The sequence below is a fragment of the Henckelia pumila genome, chromosome 1, assembly GCF_033568475.1.
Source record: "Henckelia pumila isolate YLH828 chromosome 1, ASM3356847v2, whole genome shotgun sequence".
NCBI classification, from domain to species: domain Eukaryota; kingdom Viridiplantae; phylum Streptophyta; class Magnoliopsida; order Lamiales; family Gesneriaceae; genus Henckelia; species Henckelia pumila.
In genome coordinates, this window is record NC_133120.1 from 106,064,642 (window position 1) to 106,081,597 (window position 16,956).

A 16,956-nucleotide genomic window follows, 5' to 3' on the forward strand; every position below is an offset into this window, starting at 1 on the left:
TTTTTTTTGATGGATTCTATGATGTCTCGACGAATCGGCATGCATATCAATCCATTATGCAGATGCTGAGAAAGCCAACTATTTTTAGTTCATTTCAGTAAAGATTATTTTGTCAACACATTGCTATGGTCATGCTTGGACTTAAGATTCTTGGTAATTTGTTGTGATATTGAGTAGTTGAATTCGAAGTACGATGATTTTCTTCATGATGTGTTCAGAAACATACTTTGGCTTTAAATTTAGAAAAGTTAGTTGATTCATTGTTCAACTTTTCGTGTTTTCTTTAGGTGGAATATCTGTCGATGAGTCCAGACTGAGTAGAACTGGAGCAAAACTTAGAGATATTCGATCTAGAAGACTCACACAAATAGATAACAAAGTGCTGAAAAAAGGGGTCATTCTATTTAAAGTTCCAAAGAAGTGAGGCAGCAGAAGACAGCTGATGCTATTGTTGGAAGGAAAACAATCGAGTTCTCACCGGAAATTGCATCCGCATTTTCATTGAGGTGTTTGCATTAGTTATGTACCTCAGATCACGTAGATAGTTGTCCTGTAGAACAAAGTGCATCCTCAGAAATGTCACCCTCAGAACAAAGTACAACTTGTGACCGTGTTCGGGATCTAACGATCATATCTGAATCTATCATTTATCCTAAAATTGATGGTAGCAGGCTACAAGAAAAACGTCTCGCGTCCAATTTGCATAGGTCCTTATCAGCAAGATTCCCTCTGCCACGTTCACCTGCTCCATCAGAGAGTGATAGCTCAAAAACCAGCAGGGCTCGTTATAATCCTGTAAGGAAGATTTTGGATCCATTTGTTAAATCCAAGTCTCAAAGAAGCTTATTGAGTAGCGCCAGCAATGCAAGCTTGAATGATTTATCAGCCAAGCCACATAATATGGAACATGATCCTCGTTCCAAAAAAAAAGAAAACCACAGTTTCTTTCCCCAGTATTCTCCTGCACATCTTTGCGGTCTTCTCAGGTTCGAATATAAGCAGGGGATGCCATTTTTCGAGTTTACAGTGAAGTCACCAGATGATATCTACGTTGCAAAAACATGGAAGTTCGAAAATAGTGTATCTCAGGTTTACACCTTCCATTCACTTCATCAAAGAAGGAAGAGCAATTCTAGTGGATGGGGATATAAAGACTACATACAAGAATCGCCTATCATGGCACAGATGCATGTCTCTTGTTATCCATGCCAAGTGGCAGAATTCGGGGGAGATTTTAGCTACTCCATGGTGACAGAGTTTGTGTTATACGATGTTTCCCTTTTGAGAAAAAGAGTCACCTCTCAGAATAATCATCTGGTTTCTGATGACATTTTATCCTGGGGTAATTGTGAGCTAAATGAAGCCTCATCCACAAACAAGAATAAAGATCAAACGAATAATGTTCGTGAGAACTTCGACTCCTCGGCTTCTCGGTGCCTGGAGGCAGTGGGAGAGCTGCATCCAGGACTTGAAATTGCCTCCATTGCCATGCAAATCCCTGTCGCGGAGAAAGAGAGTGAAAAAATCAAGAATGGAGATGAAAATACGAATAATCGGCTCCCTAACTTGCTACATAGTTGTCGGATCGAGAGGGAAACAAATGGAAGATTCGAACAGTCAAGTTGTGGGATTATGAATGTTGTGATTCCAGGTGGAATCCATAGTTTACCGAGCAGTAAAAGTCGGGGTCCTTCATCGATACTACATCGATGGAGGTTAGGCGGAGGATGCGACTGTGGTGGCTGGGATATGGCTTGTCCCCTCGACGTTTTTGGCAGTGCTAATATTCATATTGCTGATGGTCGTCCCTTCATAACTGAGGATCAAGTTCTGGTGCAGCTCTTTGCTGAGGTAACTTCACCATTTTCTCTTGTCTGATGCAAAAGAAATAATTTTATATCAGTCGAGCATATCAAATGGTGCTTTTATTATTTTTGTTTTTCTTCAAAAACTTTCAGTTCGAAATATCATATCATGTTAAGTACATAACAGATTTGTGCTTTGCCTCATCTTTTAAGTAACTTTTAGTGCATTGGAAAAGAAAAATCCAGACGTTCTTAGTGGGATTTAGGAGTATTTTCATTTAGAAACTCTGAAACATATATATATCGTTCAAGGTTCAAATCCTTCGCCATGATAACTCTCTCTTGGTCTTTACCGCTTCTGTACTGCCTAATTTTCTACAGGGAAGAAAAGATAGCGTACCGCGATTTACTATGATGTTAATGGAGGATGGAAAATATGCAGTTGATTTCCATGCACAATTAACTTCATTACAAGCATTCTCCATATGTATTGCTATGTTGCATTCCTCCGAAACCGCCACCACCGCTAGTAACAAGAAAAGTAACCAAATGCAGCTTCGTGTTGATTCGATGAGGGTATTTCCCAAGGAGGAAAATGAAAAATTGACAGATGACGTGCTGGACGAAAATAGATTTCAAGTTAACAAGAAGATCATGGAAGAAATCTTGCCATCTCTTGTACTCGATCCTCCATTCTCTCCAATTGCGAGAGCATAGATAGGCATGTGTAATGAACAAAGAGATGATAATTAATGTATAAGAATTAGCAATGGAGACTAATTTTCTAGAAGAAAGTTGTTATTGAGGTATCTGATATCCTTTGAAGGCAAGCACAAGACTGCTTCAGTGTTAGATAATGCAGCCGAGTACGTGACAACAAGTGCAGCAGAAGATTTGACTAGTGTTGTTTGAGGTCAGAAACAAGCTGAAATCTGAGATGGTATGGATGTTGCAACTAGAGTGGTAGATGATTTCAAGTTGAAGGTGGGGAAATATGGAAAAGGAAAGTTAGTCTTATCCGAAAGAGGTGAAGGTTCATTCTAAACCTGAGATGTAATCGATCTTTTTAGCCCCATTTGGGAGAAAAAACAAGAAGTATTGTAGAATTTTCATTTGCAACGGCCCACGGGTATCAAATCATTTTCTGGTGCATCGGCTTAATATGGCAACTTATTACTTATATCGTCTTTCCTGGTAAAATAAATGATCAAACTTTCTAAATTGCACTCTACAATAAATGGTTATATAGTCCATATAAATGCTCATGGAGCATCTATGACGGCCAAGTATTCAATGACAGTATACAACTAGTAATGTGGCATTCAATTGACTTTGCAACTGTAAGTACAAGTTTCAAATCAAACCTCGATTACAAACCAGTGAAACCTCTGAAAATTCGGAACCCCGAACTTCCAAACACTCTGTGACTTGAACAGTCCTCTAATTTTCTTCAATGTTCATCATGCACTTATTAATAGAAGTGAAAGCAACCTTGATGAATCATCTTCCATCCTCTGTTCATGCCGGATTACCTGAATGGTTGTTTGTGGAATCTCCAATGCGAGCAAACTCTTGAAGGATTCATAGGATGCAAAAAAGAGCGCTCCTTGAATCATATACATGACTAGTCTTGGAGTCAAACCCCTGATAGTAAGATCAAGTTTAGTGATATCAAAATCTTTGAACTGGGTTCGTAATAGACAAACCTGCCTCAAATGAAAAACACTTCGAATTCTGTGTGTAATCATTCTAAATATACTTTCAAGCCAAAATATATATTATCCAGTCATTCAGACTAATTTTTTTGGTTGCCAGCGACTTCAGCGCCTTCCCTTTTCCTACTATGCTAGGTTGTTTACATTTCTAAATACCAGAAACAAGGGAAATTTAAAAAATGTCTCTTGTCATTTTAATGCTCTCCGCAATTTTATTTTATTGGAAAATACGAAATTATAAAGCACACAATGCTAGTACCACCCAAGCATCCCCCATGCCTCTGAATGAAATTGTAGAGCCAGGGCATCATAGCAAAAGCCAAAAGGCCATCATGTAGTCCAAGAAAACAAGGCTCTTTTTTTTTTTTTAATCGTACCCTGGGGCTGTATTGCATTGATTGCATTTGACAACTACCATTTTTGAAGGAAAAAACTCCAATAGATATTTCTCCAGAAAGATTTTAGCAAAACACAGAACTAGCTGACACTCTGAGGCAGACACGAAACGAGTCAATGTGCAGTTAAAATTTATTGGATGCCTCACCTGTACAGACCTTTCAAACCTTCATCCTTCCCTATATCCATAAGCGCATTAACTACACCATTATACCGAGCACTCGATCCAGGAATCTGCGTCATAAAAATCTGTCAAATCCCTACGAAGTATCTTCTATTTTAGGCATGATTGACATGACTCGATTTTGGAATTAACAAACCTGAGTTTGCAATCTTGTCTTTACAACGTCAAAAGGAGTTGTAAACAATGAGGCGATGGATCCAGCCAATCCTCCACAAGCTAACTGCAAAACACGAAAATTTCTCAGAAAACCTGAAAAGGAATCTGAAGTTATAAGTTACTCATAAGCATGTTAGACGAACCGTCGTTAATGTATTATTAGCTTGAGCATTTGGATGGACCGATGGTAAGAGGTTTTCTTTCAGGCTTTCATAAGCATAAAACTGCATTATATACAAGATAATCACCAGCAGAAAGAAAGAATCTTGAAAATAAAATAAAAAATATATGTGATGGAATATTGAACTCCATAGTTAAGAACAGACTACCCTTACGAAAATATTTAGGTCTCTATTGTTACCTTGATGGCTGAATGTGGAACATTTCTGCAGATTACAGCTCCCCAACCAGTATATAGTGAAGGCAACCCACCTTTTTGAACAACCTCTATCAAGGCATTCCTGCACAAACGCAGTTTAGAAAAAGGATAACATCCATGCAAGAAAGCTCCAAATTCATCAGGTCAATTGGTTCATATAAAGTTCAAAAGACCTAAAACTTGAAAGACAGCTAGATTGAAAATAAATAAGAAAATTTAACCAGATCAGGACCAATAACTCAGAAACGAAAAGATAAAATAGCAGAAATATTAAGAAAAAAAATTAAGGAAAATATATTTTGTAAACCATAAAAGCAGAATTTTAGCACCATATATGTCCATGCAGGGCCAGTGGACCACCTATTCGCTTTATTTTTTATTGGAACGTATTGTCCTGAAAATCATATATGTGATTTTTTTTAGATCAAGTCCTGGCATGAACTCAACATTAACTAATTCAATGAAGCAATAGAGTCTGAAATGCATACCAGCTGTTCCGATAGTGTGAACCAACTTGCATCTGCTGTTTGACACGCTCACTCGGAGTAAAAATGAATGATGTCGCAATACTCGCACAACCTCCTGCCAAGCAATGAGCCAAAGAGTGATATTCCTACACGGGAAAGAAATAATTCAATACCTGAAGATGTCAATTCATTCCAAATTAAAAAAACTCACACTTTGACAAAAATTGGATTTAACACATCTTTACATCTAATATAAGATTCAATTACCTTTATGTTACATTAAATATATCTAGGTTGTATATTCCTCGGAGTTTGTTGCCTAATACACAACTAACATGCATGTACAAACTTGACTATTAATTTTGGATCTCTGGTCTCCAACTTATACGTGAAAGGCTACGGTAACAAAGATTGGGACATTTCCCATGAACTCGGATTTTTGGTTAAAGAGTATTCTAAAACAATCACAATATCACATTGGTAAATCGCTTGCCATGAAAATTAAACTGCATATAGTACCTCCACAGAAAAAAAAAATGGTGTAAATATCATGCTTCGGTTATTTAAATTATGTTATTATCTTTTTGCAACAACATATTACATCACCTTGGGAAGAATGGGAAGCAAATTTTTCTTCACCGATTCATATGTGAATGTGTAGACTGCAGAGATTGGAGCTGAAGAAATAATATTACTGGAAATGCCACGATAAAGCCCCGTTACACCTGAGGATAACTATTTAGTTTTGAGGTCCTTTAGAAATATATCAGACCATGAAATACAAATCAGTATGGCAGATACAAATTCAAGAAGGAAAATTAGTTTCCCCAAAGCAGCCAGAACTCTAGCATGAAATTCACACCTCTTTCAGAAATAATAGATCTGCCTATGTAGTGAAGGGGTTTCTGATCATCCCGGCATGACTGAACAACTGTCTTTATAGTGTCCATGGGATGTAGACAAAGGCTGACAACTATCCCAGCCATTGCTCCTGCAAAGGCATGTTCTTGCTTAGCAACTGAATAACGAGGTTTCTCCTTTGCTGACAAGTTTGTTTTAAATTCTGAGGAGTCCGCATCAAAAAATATTGCCCCTTGACTTGGTGTATGCTCGTGCAAGCCATCCACAGATTCCCGGACATTAATTTCATGAACACTTGATGTTGAATTGGTTTCTTGGGAGTCAGTATCAGAGATTGAATGAACAATCTTTGGTATGGGTGTTTTGTTATTTTGTGCGTGCACAATATCATTCCCACAGAACAGGGTAGATGCCTTCGAGTCAAAATTGGCAACTACACTATGTGATATATCTGTTGGTTCTATGGCTTCAGGATCACCACGAGAAATACTCAAGTTATTTGATGAACATGTTGTATGAGCAGGCACAGAGCCACTAACTGAATTTGAACGATGAACAGCGTAATGATCATGTGCCACATGGTCATCAATCCTAGCTAAGACCTGATTCTTAGTCTTGTCAAGATTCATTTCACTCATCCATCTGTATGTTCTTCCCAAATTAGGTATTCTTCCTGCACCAGAAACATAACTCCCAGTTGAATAAGTGCTGATCAGAGTGGACCTTATTTGTAATCGTCTCCAGAAAGAATAACTTTCATAACTTGGCAACATCTTGTTCCTTTCAAAAAATTCCAAATTTTCCTGCATCGATTTTGCGGTATTTGTTTTACTAGTTGACTGGTCTAAGAGAGGCTGATCATAAGCCAAAGTAGAAGCACAAAATGCTTCGTCTTCATTAGAATAGCAATCTATGTCGCTTTTCTGATTGGACTTAGTTCTATGGGAATGGGAGTTGGTTTTAGACAAAAGAACCGAAAGGGGATGCGAAGCACGATCCCACACATAGTTTACAGCGGATATTAGATCTCTAGAGCTTAATATCTCGGAAACTTGGGGAACAGAATTCCTAGGGGACCGCTTATCATTTTCTAAGGAACTGAGAGTATCATCTGTATAAACAAAATCAGTAAGATCAAAAGATGCGCTCTTGATAGGATTATGTCTTTGTTTGATTGAATGTCTTTCATTTCTTTGGGATAATCTGTCTTTACTCATCTTCTACAAATGACTGGCATCTATAGAAGAATGGAGAGGGACAGAATGGCACCTGCATTACCAACAATAAGGTTCAATTATTAAATGCACTACACAAGATTATCACACGAAATCACTCTTCAAAAAGTCAAGGTGCACAAAACTGATAGAACTTCACACAATTTTATCTTCCATACTAAGTTCTACAAATTGATTTATCAATGGGAGACTCCGAAGAAATGTGGACTAGTTCCTTTTGAATAATATGAAAGATAATGCAAAAAAAACCTATGAAAATAACTGAAACCGTTAGTCACTTACGGAGCCAGCACAGTTCAAGTAACCGTATGTTGGAGCAAACATGGGCCATGCTCAAGCTATGCGATCTTCACATATATAACTATTACTATTTATCAAGGCATGTTGAAATGTTCTCATTTCCCAAATGCTTAACTCCTATTATAGAACATGCCACAACAGGATCAACAGTCGCTAAATTAGGATGAAAATTCATCAAATGATCCCTCTTAGTCCAAACTAATTGGGCTCCATAACATTTGATACGCCCACACGACAAGAAAATCCCGTTCATACAAACACACAAGGTTTATTCCAGAAATTATGTCGCATATGAACTGGTGATAATAGCTTGCCATCAACTGTTTAGTTCCTCGTTAGCAAATAGCAACAGCATAATAATAGATATGTGCGATGAACAAAGACATGAGGAAATTTTATGTAATCATTATCAATCAACAGCATGTTTTCTCCAAAGGAAACAGCTTGAAATCCCTTCTCAACCATTAATTTCAGAACCATAATTACTCGGAAAATGCCAAAAACAGCCCAGTGAAATCAATGCTAAAGCATTTAAGAAAAATGTGGCATCCACAATGAAACTACGGAAGTATATAAACAGCAGAACCATGACTATTCCTAACAAAAGGGCACCACGCCAATAAAAAAAGTTAGGTTCTTTAAGAGAATCCAACAAGAATTTCCATCTGTCCAATCGCAAGAACATAATTTTTTCACTTTTACTTTTATTTGTCGAGCACCCAGCAACCAAGAACCTACATATATAGATGAATCAGCAGAAAAGGTTTTGAAGTGAACCTGGGACAAGATCGATTGTTCTCCGTTAAAACTTCGACTCCGAGTTTCCAGAACTTTCTAGTTCATGTTTCCAAGTCAAACAAATGGGGGAAATTAAGAGTCTTCAATGGTTCTTCTTCCGAGGTTTAGCTTTTTAAGATTGAAGGTAGGGAATGTGAAATGAAAAACTATGAATTGGGAAGCGAAAATTCGATATTTGATTGTTAGGGTTATTTAAATAAATATAATAAATTTAAATTTTTTTTTAACAAATATAACAAATTTTAAAATTTTAAAAAAATATAATAACATGGGGTTTTAAACCCCGCTTCATTGAGGAGTTGGGGTTTGAGACCCCGACTACTCATTTGTTATTTTCGAGGAGTCGGGGTTTGAAACCCCAACTCTTCATTGTATATACATTTATATTTTATTTATATATTTATATATATATATATATATATATATATATATATTACCCTTATAATTTGTTGGTTTTATATTTGCATCTATAGTTGTTCTACATGTTTGAAAAAAGTTTGTAATATAATCGAACTTTTATAAAAGGAATAATAGTCAAAATAGTCTTGTAAGTTTTTTTGTTTTGTGATTTGGTCATGTAAGTATTCAATTTTGGATTTTGGCCTTGTAAGTTAAGCTATGTTTTGGTATTTAGTCATTTTTCATTTAAACAATATTTTTATAACTAGGTCAGTGATCGAACCGGTCTAACTTAAAAAACGATCCAATCGATCAAATTTTTTTTACCGCACAGTCGGATCAAAAAACCGTTTATATAATTTAATATAATTAATAATACATTTTAAATTATAAAAACCTAACAAATTTATATAAATAGAAAAAAATTTATTTATCGTCGTTTGAAAAATAAATAACTATATAAATATATTAAAAATATTACTTATAATTATATATTTTTTATAAAATAAATTAATTAATTAAAAAACTCTAAATTAATAAATAATATTTTTAACAAAAAAAAATTTCAAATAACCATGTATATATAATAAAATAATAAATTAAGGTTATAAAATAAAAAACTATTTTTTAAAAAAAAATCAAAAAATTGATTTTTTGGTTCTTAGTCGGTTCTTGACCGATTCTGTTCGGTTGAACGGTTAAAACGGTTTTTTGGAGTGTTTTAGACCAGACCGGTGATCGATTCATGGTCGAACCGGTTGAACCGATCGGTCAAATCTGATTTTGAAAACATGATATTCAAGTATTGACGCCACAACAGATACATCATCATTTTTCAATGTCGTGAAAATTTTTTAGTTCGCACGTCATCATTTTCTGATTTCACGTCGATAATCCATGAAGAAAAGACTAAAAACCAAAATATAACTTAACTTATAGGACCAATATCCAAAATTAAATACTTAAATGACCAAAACACAAAATGAGTAAATATACAGAAACATTTTGACTATATTCTCTTTATAAAATAACTAGCATAATCGCACACACACGTTGTGTGTGTATAAAATCATATAATATATTTAATATTATATGTTATGTATAAATATTATTTTTTCGATAATATTTAAATTTATTTTTTATTTATAAAATAATATAAAAAATAAATTTAAAATTTATTTATCAATTTATCTTATCTATAGTGTTTAGTTGAGAAAAATATAAAAATTTGAAATATCAAAATTTTAGAAAAAAACTAATAAAAATAAAAATGTAATATTTATAACACATAAGATCAATCTCGATAAATGAAAATATGGCGTCTACGGAAAAATTCTTTATAATAATAATAATAATAATAATAATAATAATAATAGTAATAATTTAGAAAAATTTTAATTAATCGATGAATTAATAAATTATTATTTTAAAAATATATTTTGTTACTCCTGGAATTGGTAGATAGACAATTGTTTACTTTTTTTTTCAATTTATTAATTACATGTTTGAAAAGTGACGAGTATGGTTAATAGTATTTTTTTAAAAACGAAAGTTAGTAATATTTTAGATGTTTGGAATTTTACAATAATGTAGAACTTCTATAAATTAATAATATTTTGATCAATGATATTCAATTTTAGAAAGATATCAATTAACCGATAAATTAATAAATTATTATTTTAAAAATTATTTTTTGATTGAATGAACATGATTTTGGTTATATATGTTTATTTTCATAGATTTGTATAAGAGTTTTTTTAAAAAAATTATAATTTTATTAATTTATTAAAACTATTAATTTAACATATCAATCCAAGTCGAGAAAAAAATTATCTTTTATAAAAATTATTAATTTATTAAAAATTAAATTTATGAAAGTTTATTTAATCTTTTTATTTCATTCTAAATTTTATAATAGGAAAAACATATATGCATATAAAACCTTAAAAATACTTTTTATAATTATTAATTATGAAAATAATAATTTTTTCAATCTCGATTTAGAAGACTCTTATATAAATCTATGAAAATTAATAAAACACAATTTTCTTATATAATTAATCTCTATATTCATTTTGAATCAACAATACTCTATAAATAATAATTTATTAATTTATCAATTAATTAATGCATTTTTAAATTAGTAAAATATCATCGTCGTTATATTATTAATTTATAAAAGTTCCACTGTATTATAAAAATTTTAAAAAACTAAAATTTTTTTAATCATAATAATCGTTTTTTTAACATGCAAAAACAATTAAATCTGTAAATATAAAACTAAAAAATACTAATGAAAAGAATTAATATTACATATATATATATATATATAATATATAGGCTATGAGGAGTAGGTGTTTCAAACCTCGACTCCTCGAAAATAACAAATGAGGAGTCGGGGTCTCAAACCCCAATTCTTCAAGGAAGTGGGGTTTCAAACCCCACGTTATTATATTTTTTAAAAGTTTTAAAATTTGTTATATTTGTTTAAGTTTTTTAAAAATTTATTATATTTATTTAAAAAACCCTTGATTGTTATGTTCTGAACTTTGTGGAGACTCGCAACTCTATTATTCAAGATTTTTTTTTCGTTTTTCGATCTTATACAAATTCACACAATTAATTTCTTTTTTTTTCTTTTTTTTTTCTTTTTTTTTTAAAGAGACAAAATTTTAATTTCTAAAATTCGGAGCTAAATTATGCGAGTAAAATGTTTATTAGTGGATGTTATTTTGATTGAGTTAAATTATTTTTAGATCAATTCTGTGTAAATGTAATAATAAATATGCTACATAAAATCCTTAATTATTTATATGGACATGGAAAAAAAGAAATAATAAGCAAAAAATGTCTGAGCCCGGGTTCGAACCGGGGACCTCTAGTGTGTGAGACTAGCGTGATAACCAACTACACCACCCAGACGTTGATGACATGTAGATTACAAATATGTTATTTAAGAAAAATTGTTTTACCTTCAGTTCGAACATTCATCATAAATTCTTGATAGAGGAGGGGTGGGGCAATCTCAATCTCTCATTTCTGCAGCAGAATGTATACTTGCTTCATCGATTTATTCACGACGTGATTTTTAAAATGAATGGATGTATTTATTTATTTTTCCACACTTAAAAAAACCAATACACATTCACTAGCTCCACCTGGTACACAATAAACTCAAATTAAAAAATATATATATATATTTAATAGAATGAACAAATATGTTTATGTGTGAAATTCAAGTAGCACATCCAGTATCAACTCCTCTATAAAATCTTCCGACACTTGAATCACAACTTGCTCGGTATCAAGCCGGACATCGAGCCACGTTCTAGAATTCGCAATGTCTTTCGAAACAATGTGGTTCAAGGTTCGTTTCTCTGTCTGAGGCAGCACATAGAAGTCAGCTTCTTTCATGATCTCATCAAGCACAACTTCTTCCAATGGAAAACTCATGATCTTTGGTCTTATGAATGTCAGCCAAGGAGGAGAGGAGAAATTCCATTGATAAATCTCTTGTAAAACTTCATTTATATGATCAAATAAAAGCTTAGGATTGAGATTAGGATCGATAAGAGGGAACTCCAGTTCATCGAATAGTGATGCAAGAATCAGTTCTTCGGGTAGTGGACTAATATCTGATAGATTATCCCAGTTCATATAAGAAGCTTGGAGCACTAAATGGACATAAACTGATATGTGATCTTGTTCATTCTTGCAGGTTTTAATGTCAAGTTGCGGATCTTGTGGGGTTGAGTCGGATGAGCATTCTTCAAAGTAGAGACGACGTGGTTGTAACGATCGTTCAACTGCAAATAATGATCATGTAAAGCCTGTATGAAACAGAATAACAATGGACAAGGTATTGTTTATATAAAAGTTCGTTACCAGTTTGAAACGTGGTGCTTGGCGGACTGCTAATGACATCTGTGAAAAATGGCTCGAGTACAGAAACCGGGCTTCGATGTTCTTCTTGATATTTAGTGCTGTCGCAGCTGCTCAAAGGAGTGAAGGGGATATCATCCAATGTAGATGCCAATGTCTCGTTCTCCGAATGTGTGTCCTGCCAAATCAGAAACTTGTGAGAAAGGTGTGAAGTTACTTACTTAGCTGACATACATCAGTTTTCCATTAAAATTTGCACAGGATACACATGTTTTTATTCAAAGATCATGAATTTTGCATTTGATATAGTGAATTTGGGCACTGCCCTTTCCCTGCTCCTTTGGGTCGGGTATCGGATGCCAGAAAAAGCGTCTTTAAGTTGAACAGAAGTGCTGCATATTGATGACCATTTCTCCACTTAAAAGAGATGGACTCACCACGAAATGAACTGCAATTTCATCGTCCTCCAGTAACTCTGTAGCATCACTTGTTTTTACTGTGCTGGTGGATTCACTTTCCACTTCTGAAGAGCATAATTCATGTTTCTGGATGCTATCTGCTTCCTCGATTTCTTGTTCTCCTGTAGACATGTGCCCAAACGATAAAGCGAAGAATTTTAGAATTGCAAAGAATGGAAATTAAAGGAATAACTCATACCATTATTAAAGGCCACTTCATCTGTTTCAGAAAGAATGGTACAATATTCATGATCATCCGAGGCTCGGATCATAGATGAAGTTTGTTTCGTCTCCAAAGTCTCAATACCTTCATATATCTTAAAATCTTCATCACATATAACTTCTTTATTTGGTCTCAATGGACTTGGGCAAATTCTTTGCCTCTCATTCATTATCAAGCAACTGCTTCGAGCCATACTAAGAGAGTTGCTGTTAGTGCTAAATCTCTTTTGAGCAGAACCAGAACAATATAGGCTGTACCGTTTAGGGCTTACTGGCCAGCTGAAATCATGTTCTGGAGAGGAAAGAATCTGTGCCACGGTTTTTGGGGATCTTTTACTTTTAGTGTTTTCTAATGCACTCCCGTCATTCACTCGAGCGTAAAGTTGCCTCTTCGCCTCAAAAATCACATCACATTCTTGTTTCATGGAGAGGCCAACACTTGGGAAGTCTATCTTTTTGCGCACTGTCTCCTTCATGCAAATATTATGAGTCCCGTCAATGGGTCTAAGGGGTGATTTCTTGCTTAGATGTCCCCTTATCTCAACATTTTTGGAAGAACTGAGAGAATTCACGGTGTCCATTCCGCGACAGATACAGTCTCCGACTCCCAAAATGGGTCTATCATAGGCAAGTTTATTTGAATTTACCTTCATTGAAAGCTGTTCGGTTCCTTTTCTGCTGCCTCCAAATGCATGCTTCAACTTTCTCTTCATCTCTTTGAAAGAGAAGGATGCTGGTTTCGGATGGGGTACTTTACCACCCAATTTCTGATTCGATTGCCCAGACAAGCAATGACAGGTTGTGTTTTCCGAATATCTGGTATCTTGAGGGACTGGCTTCAATATTACTATCTTATCGAGATGGCGCGTGAAATGTGTTTTTGAGGCGTATTGGCACTTATGATCGATCTGTTCCAATAAAGGCTTCTTCAAGTTCCCATTTTCCGAACTAGTATCATATGCGCTCTCAAATTCTGAGAATTTGGCACCTAGCACAGGCTTAATGAATCTTGCTAACATGGGATTTGGCTCAGGCAAGAATTCCATGAACAAATCTTTGTTTGTGCTCAAAATTTCCAATGCATCGGAGAAGGGTTTGCACTCAGAGCTTGTTTCTTGTTTACCAGCAAATCTTCTGTCAATAAACATCTGATCAACAAAGGCTTTAGCCCTTCTTTGCACATGTTTCATCTTCAAGTCTGCATCCTGAGAGCATATTACACCTAATATTTCTGCAATCCTGAGCTTATTTAAAGATGTTCCGGCTGAAAATGAAGAAGGATGATGAATCAAGCTCGCTGAATGGTGACACGAAGAAGACTTGTGAGCCGATTTTTTGCCCTTATCTCTTGCTGTGTATTGAGTTTTCACCAGATGATGAAGGAGGTCCAACTCAGTTTTCTCAAGTTGTGGCCTCTTGACGATCATTTTATTGTTGTGATTCTCGATGGTGATATCTTCTTGAATGAGATTACTGAATCTTGTTTCTCTTGTATCAGCTCTACATATTGCCAAGTCTGCTGCAAGCTGATGAAAATAAAGCATAGATTAGTTCATTTTCTGGACCTCCAAGGCACAGGCAAGGATGAAATCAGGACTTTGAGTCGCGGGGCGAAAACTATAATATGTACTGAAGTTATAAAATCAGGGGTGCCAAATTTTAAAGTTTTAGATAAATTAGGATCAAAATGGTTGTCCTTTTAGTTGATTGGATCCATATATCTTGCCTTTATGTCATTCTTGATCACAAAGAACAAAATTCATACTATTGCTCATTGAAGTTCTTAAGCTGAAACTTACTTGAATTCTGTGACATTCTTCATTAAAACTTCCAACCCGGTCAAGTTTTCTTGGATAATCTGACGCAATATACACGAATTAAAATCTTAAAAATCTGAATGACAGCACAATACATCAACAATGAAGGGCTAAAATCTAAATCTCCCTTAAGACAGAGCTGGTCATCATTACATAGCATCACCTTCTCAGGCTACTCTTAAACCAACGATATCCAAAAGTGTAAATCTTATACTATATCAAAATTTATATGGCACTACAAATACATTACATGTGTGTGTAGTCAAAAATGCTGTGAATTTAATGTTATAGTTATACCAATAATGACTTCATTCATCAGCCCTCCATTCGAAATCTGGTCATTGCAGGCTCGGCCTTGGCCGGATTCAAGGACATCAAGCACTCCCCACATACAGTTGATATTACTTTCCCGCATCATCTCTCGGATTCCTGATGATCTTTATGCTCAATCAGCGTGAAAGAAGTTCTCCATGAACACCATGATCTGCAAAAGGAAGAAAAAAACAGAAAAAGTTCCGGAGAGATGTTAGCAAAACCACCATCAAATACATGGAGTGCAAGATAAAAGGATACCCTTTCGTTTCTTAAAACACAATACAGTATTAGAAGCTCAAATGGCCAATATAAACATTGCAATATCTTATCCATATAACCATGTTATGAAAAGGATCGAACCAAGAAAATTCAATGCACAGAAACTTCAAAAGATCTCCATAAACAAACATTCTCTGCGTTTCCCAAGAAAACAATGCGTACATTTCAAGAAACACAACGCCACAAAATTAGGGAGTGGGGGAAGGAAGTTAGGGGGTAGAGAATACAGGCCAATAGGAACTAACTTTGTCCTATCAACAGTTCTTGAGGGACAGTGGAGAAAGAAAATGACCCGAAAAATAGAAAAGAGTGTCATTTGTTTGTTTGCATACATGCAGTTTTAATATTTTCTTGATTTGTTATTTATCTCCACAAACACCATTAAAATTGTGAACTGTGTGACGTTGACTTTGTCCATCCCATTGGCACCAAAGCTTGGTTTCTTTCGACGACTATTAACTCTTTTAACTCAAGCAAGATCTTGAAATTTTTATGTGATTCATCTGATTTTATTTCTGTTTAGGACGAAAACTTGCAATTATTTTATTTACATGTGGCTTAATCTGTAAGGAATGGACAGGTACGGGTGATTCTATACTATATACGGAGTTATTCTTCCAATGCATTTTTCACACGAGATGTTTGACGCTTGAAGATAAATATGTGGATTTATCAGTAATTTTTTTTTTTTGGTTTCCATGTGAGATGTTAGTTGAAACATCTCGATATGTTTGAGTCTTTGACGCTTGAAGATAAACATCACTCACATCGAAAAATATGGGCTGCGGGTTTCCATGTCACCAGTGGCGAAGCCACATATAGCCGCACCCGGGCTTTAGCCCAGGTGGCCCGAAAAAATTTTAAAATTTTATATATATTAATTTTGGGAAAATTTTAAATTAATTTGATAGTAGATCGAGTGGTTCGATTCAAAAGTTTAAACAATTCTCGAGTTTAAAATTTTAGCCCGAGTAGTTTAAGAATTCCTATTCCGCCATTGCATGTCACAAAAAAATAATTAAAAATACAAATTATAGGACAAAAATATAAATATTCTATTCATGTAAATCGTATATAATGTATCAAATTAATATTTAAAAAAAAATCGTTCAAACACACAACACGGGTACATACACCGAATAGTCAAAGTTTCGGCCACGACCATAATACTATAATATTGTGTTAAGAAGTTAATGTACTAAATGCTGCTTTGTTTATGCACTTGTTGAACTGCAAGATCCTTCTTGATGGCAGCAAATTTTACGGAATATTTTTTATTATTTAATTT

At 34.4% G+C, this 16,956-nt stretch overlaps 3 protein-coding genes and 1 non-coding gene across 10 annotated transcripts; 1 reads left to right on the top strand and 3 right to left on the bottom strand.

Annotated features, from left to right (window-relative positions):
* Positions 1–576: 576 nt before the first annotated feature.
* LOC140871541 (uncharacterized) lies at positions 577–2,522 on the top strand. Its single transcript, XM_073274089.1, has 2 exons — positions 577–1,851; positions 2,187–2,522. Exons 1-2 carry the CDS (start codon positions 577–579, stop codon positions 2,520–2,522), a joined length of 1,611 nt encoding a protein of 536 aa, XP_073130190.1.
* LOC140874572 (uncharacterized) lies at positions 1,744–8,435 on the bottom strand. 6 transcript variants are annotated; one of them, XR_012148147.1, is made up of 11 exons: positions 8,276–8,435; positions 5,965–7,232; positions 5,709–5,827; positions 5,124–5,248; positions 4,618–4,717; positions 4,400–4,480; positions 4,237–4,320; positions 4,065–4,150; positions 3,170–3,449; positions 2,206–2,331; positions 1,744–1,874 (listed from the first exon to the last, which is right to left on the bottom strand). XR_012148147.1 is itself a non-coding variant. In XM_073277873.1 (9 exons), the coding sequence occupies exons 2-9, from the start codon at positions 7,178–7,180 to the stop codon at positions 3,266–3,268; spliced, it is 1,995 nt and encodes a 664-aa protein (XP_073133974.1). In that variant the 5' UTR covers positions 7,181–7,232; positions 8,276–8,435; the 3' UTR covers positions 3,108–3,265. The 6 variants fall into 6 exon arrangements, 4 of the variants coding, with proteins under 4 accessions (XP_073133974.1, XP_073133977.1, XP_073133976.1 ...); XR_012148148.1 differs by lacking the exons at positions 1,744–1,874; positions 2,206–2,331 and adding an exon at positions 2,405–2,423; XM_073277873.1 differs by lacking the exons at positions 1,744–1,874; positions 2,206–2,331 and having other exon boundaries at positions 3,108–3,449.
* Positions 8,436–11,543: 3,108 nt separating this feature from the next.
* TRNAV-CAC (transfer RNA valine (anticodon CAC)) lies at positions 11,544–11,617 on the bottom strand. The gene has a single exon. It is a non-coding gene; the product is annotated as a tRNA-Val (tRNA).
* A 202-nt stretch (positions 11,618–11,819) lies between these two features.
* On the bottom strand, positions 11,820–16,013 carry LOC140874888 (uncharacterized). Of its 2 annotated transcripts, none has more exons than XM_073278357.1 (7): positions 15,914–16,013; positions 15,372–15,558; positions 15,057–15,115; positions 13,235–14,783; positions 13,015–13,157; positions 12,581–12,755; positions 11,820–12,501 (listed from the first exon to the last, which is right to left on the bottom strand). In XM_073278357.1, exons 2-7 carry the CDS (start codon positions 15,490–15,492, stop codon positions 11,918–11,920), a joined length of 2,631 nt encoding a protein of 876 aa, XP_073134458.1. In that variant the 5' UTR covers positions 15,493–15,558; positions 15,914–16,013; the 3' UTR covers positions 11,820–11,917. The 2 variants fall into 2 exon arrangements, with proteins under 2 accessions (XP_073134458.1, XP_073134457.1); XM_073278356.1 differs by lacking the exon at positions 15,914–16,013 and adding an exon at positions 15,750–15,904.
* Positions 16,014–16,956: the final 943 nt, after the last annotated feature.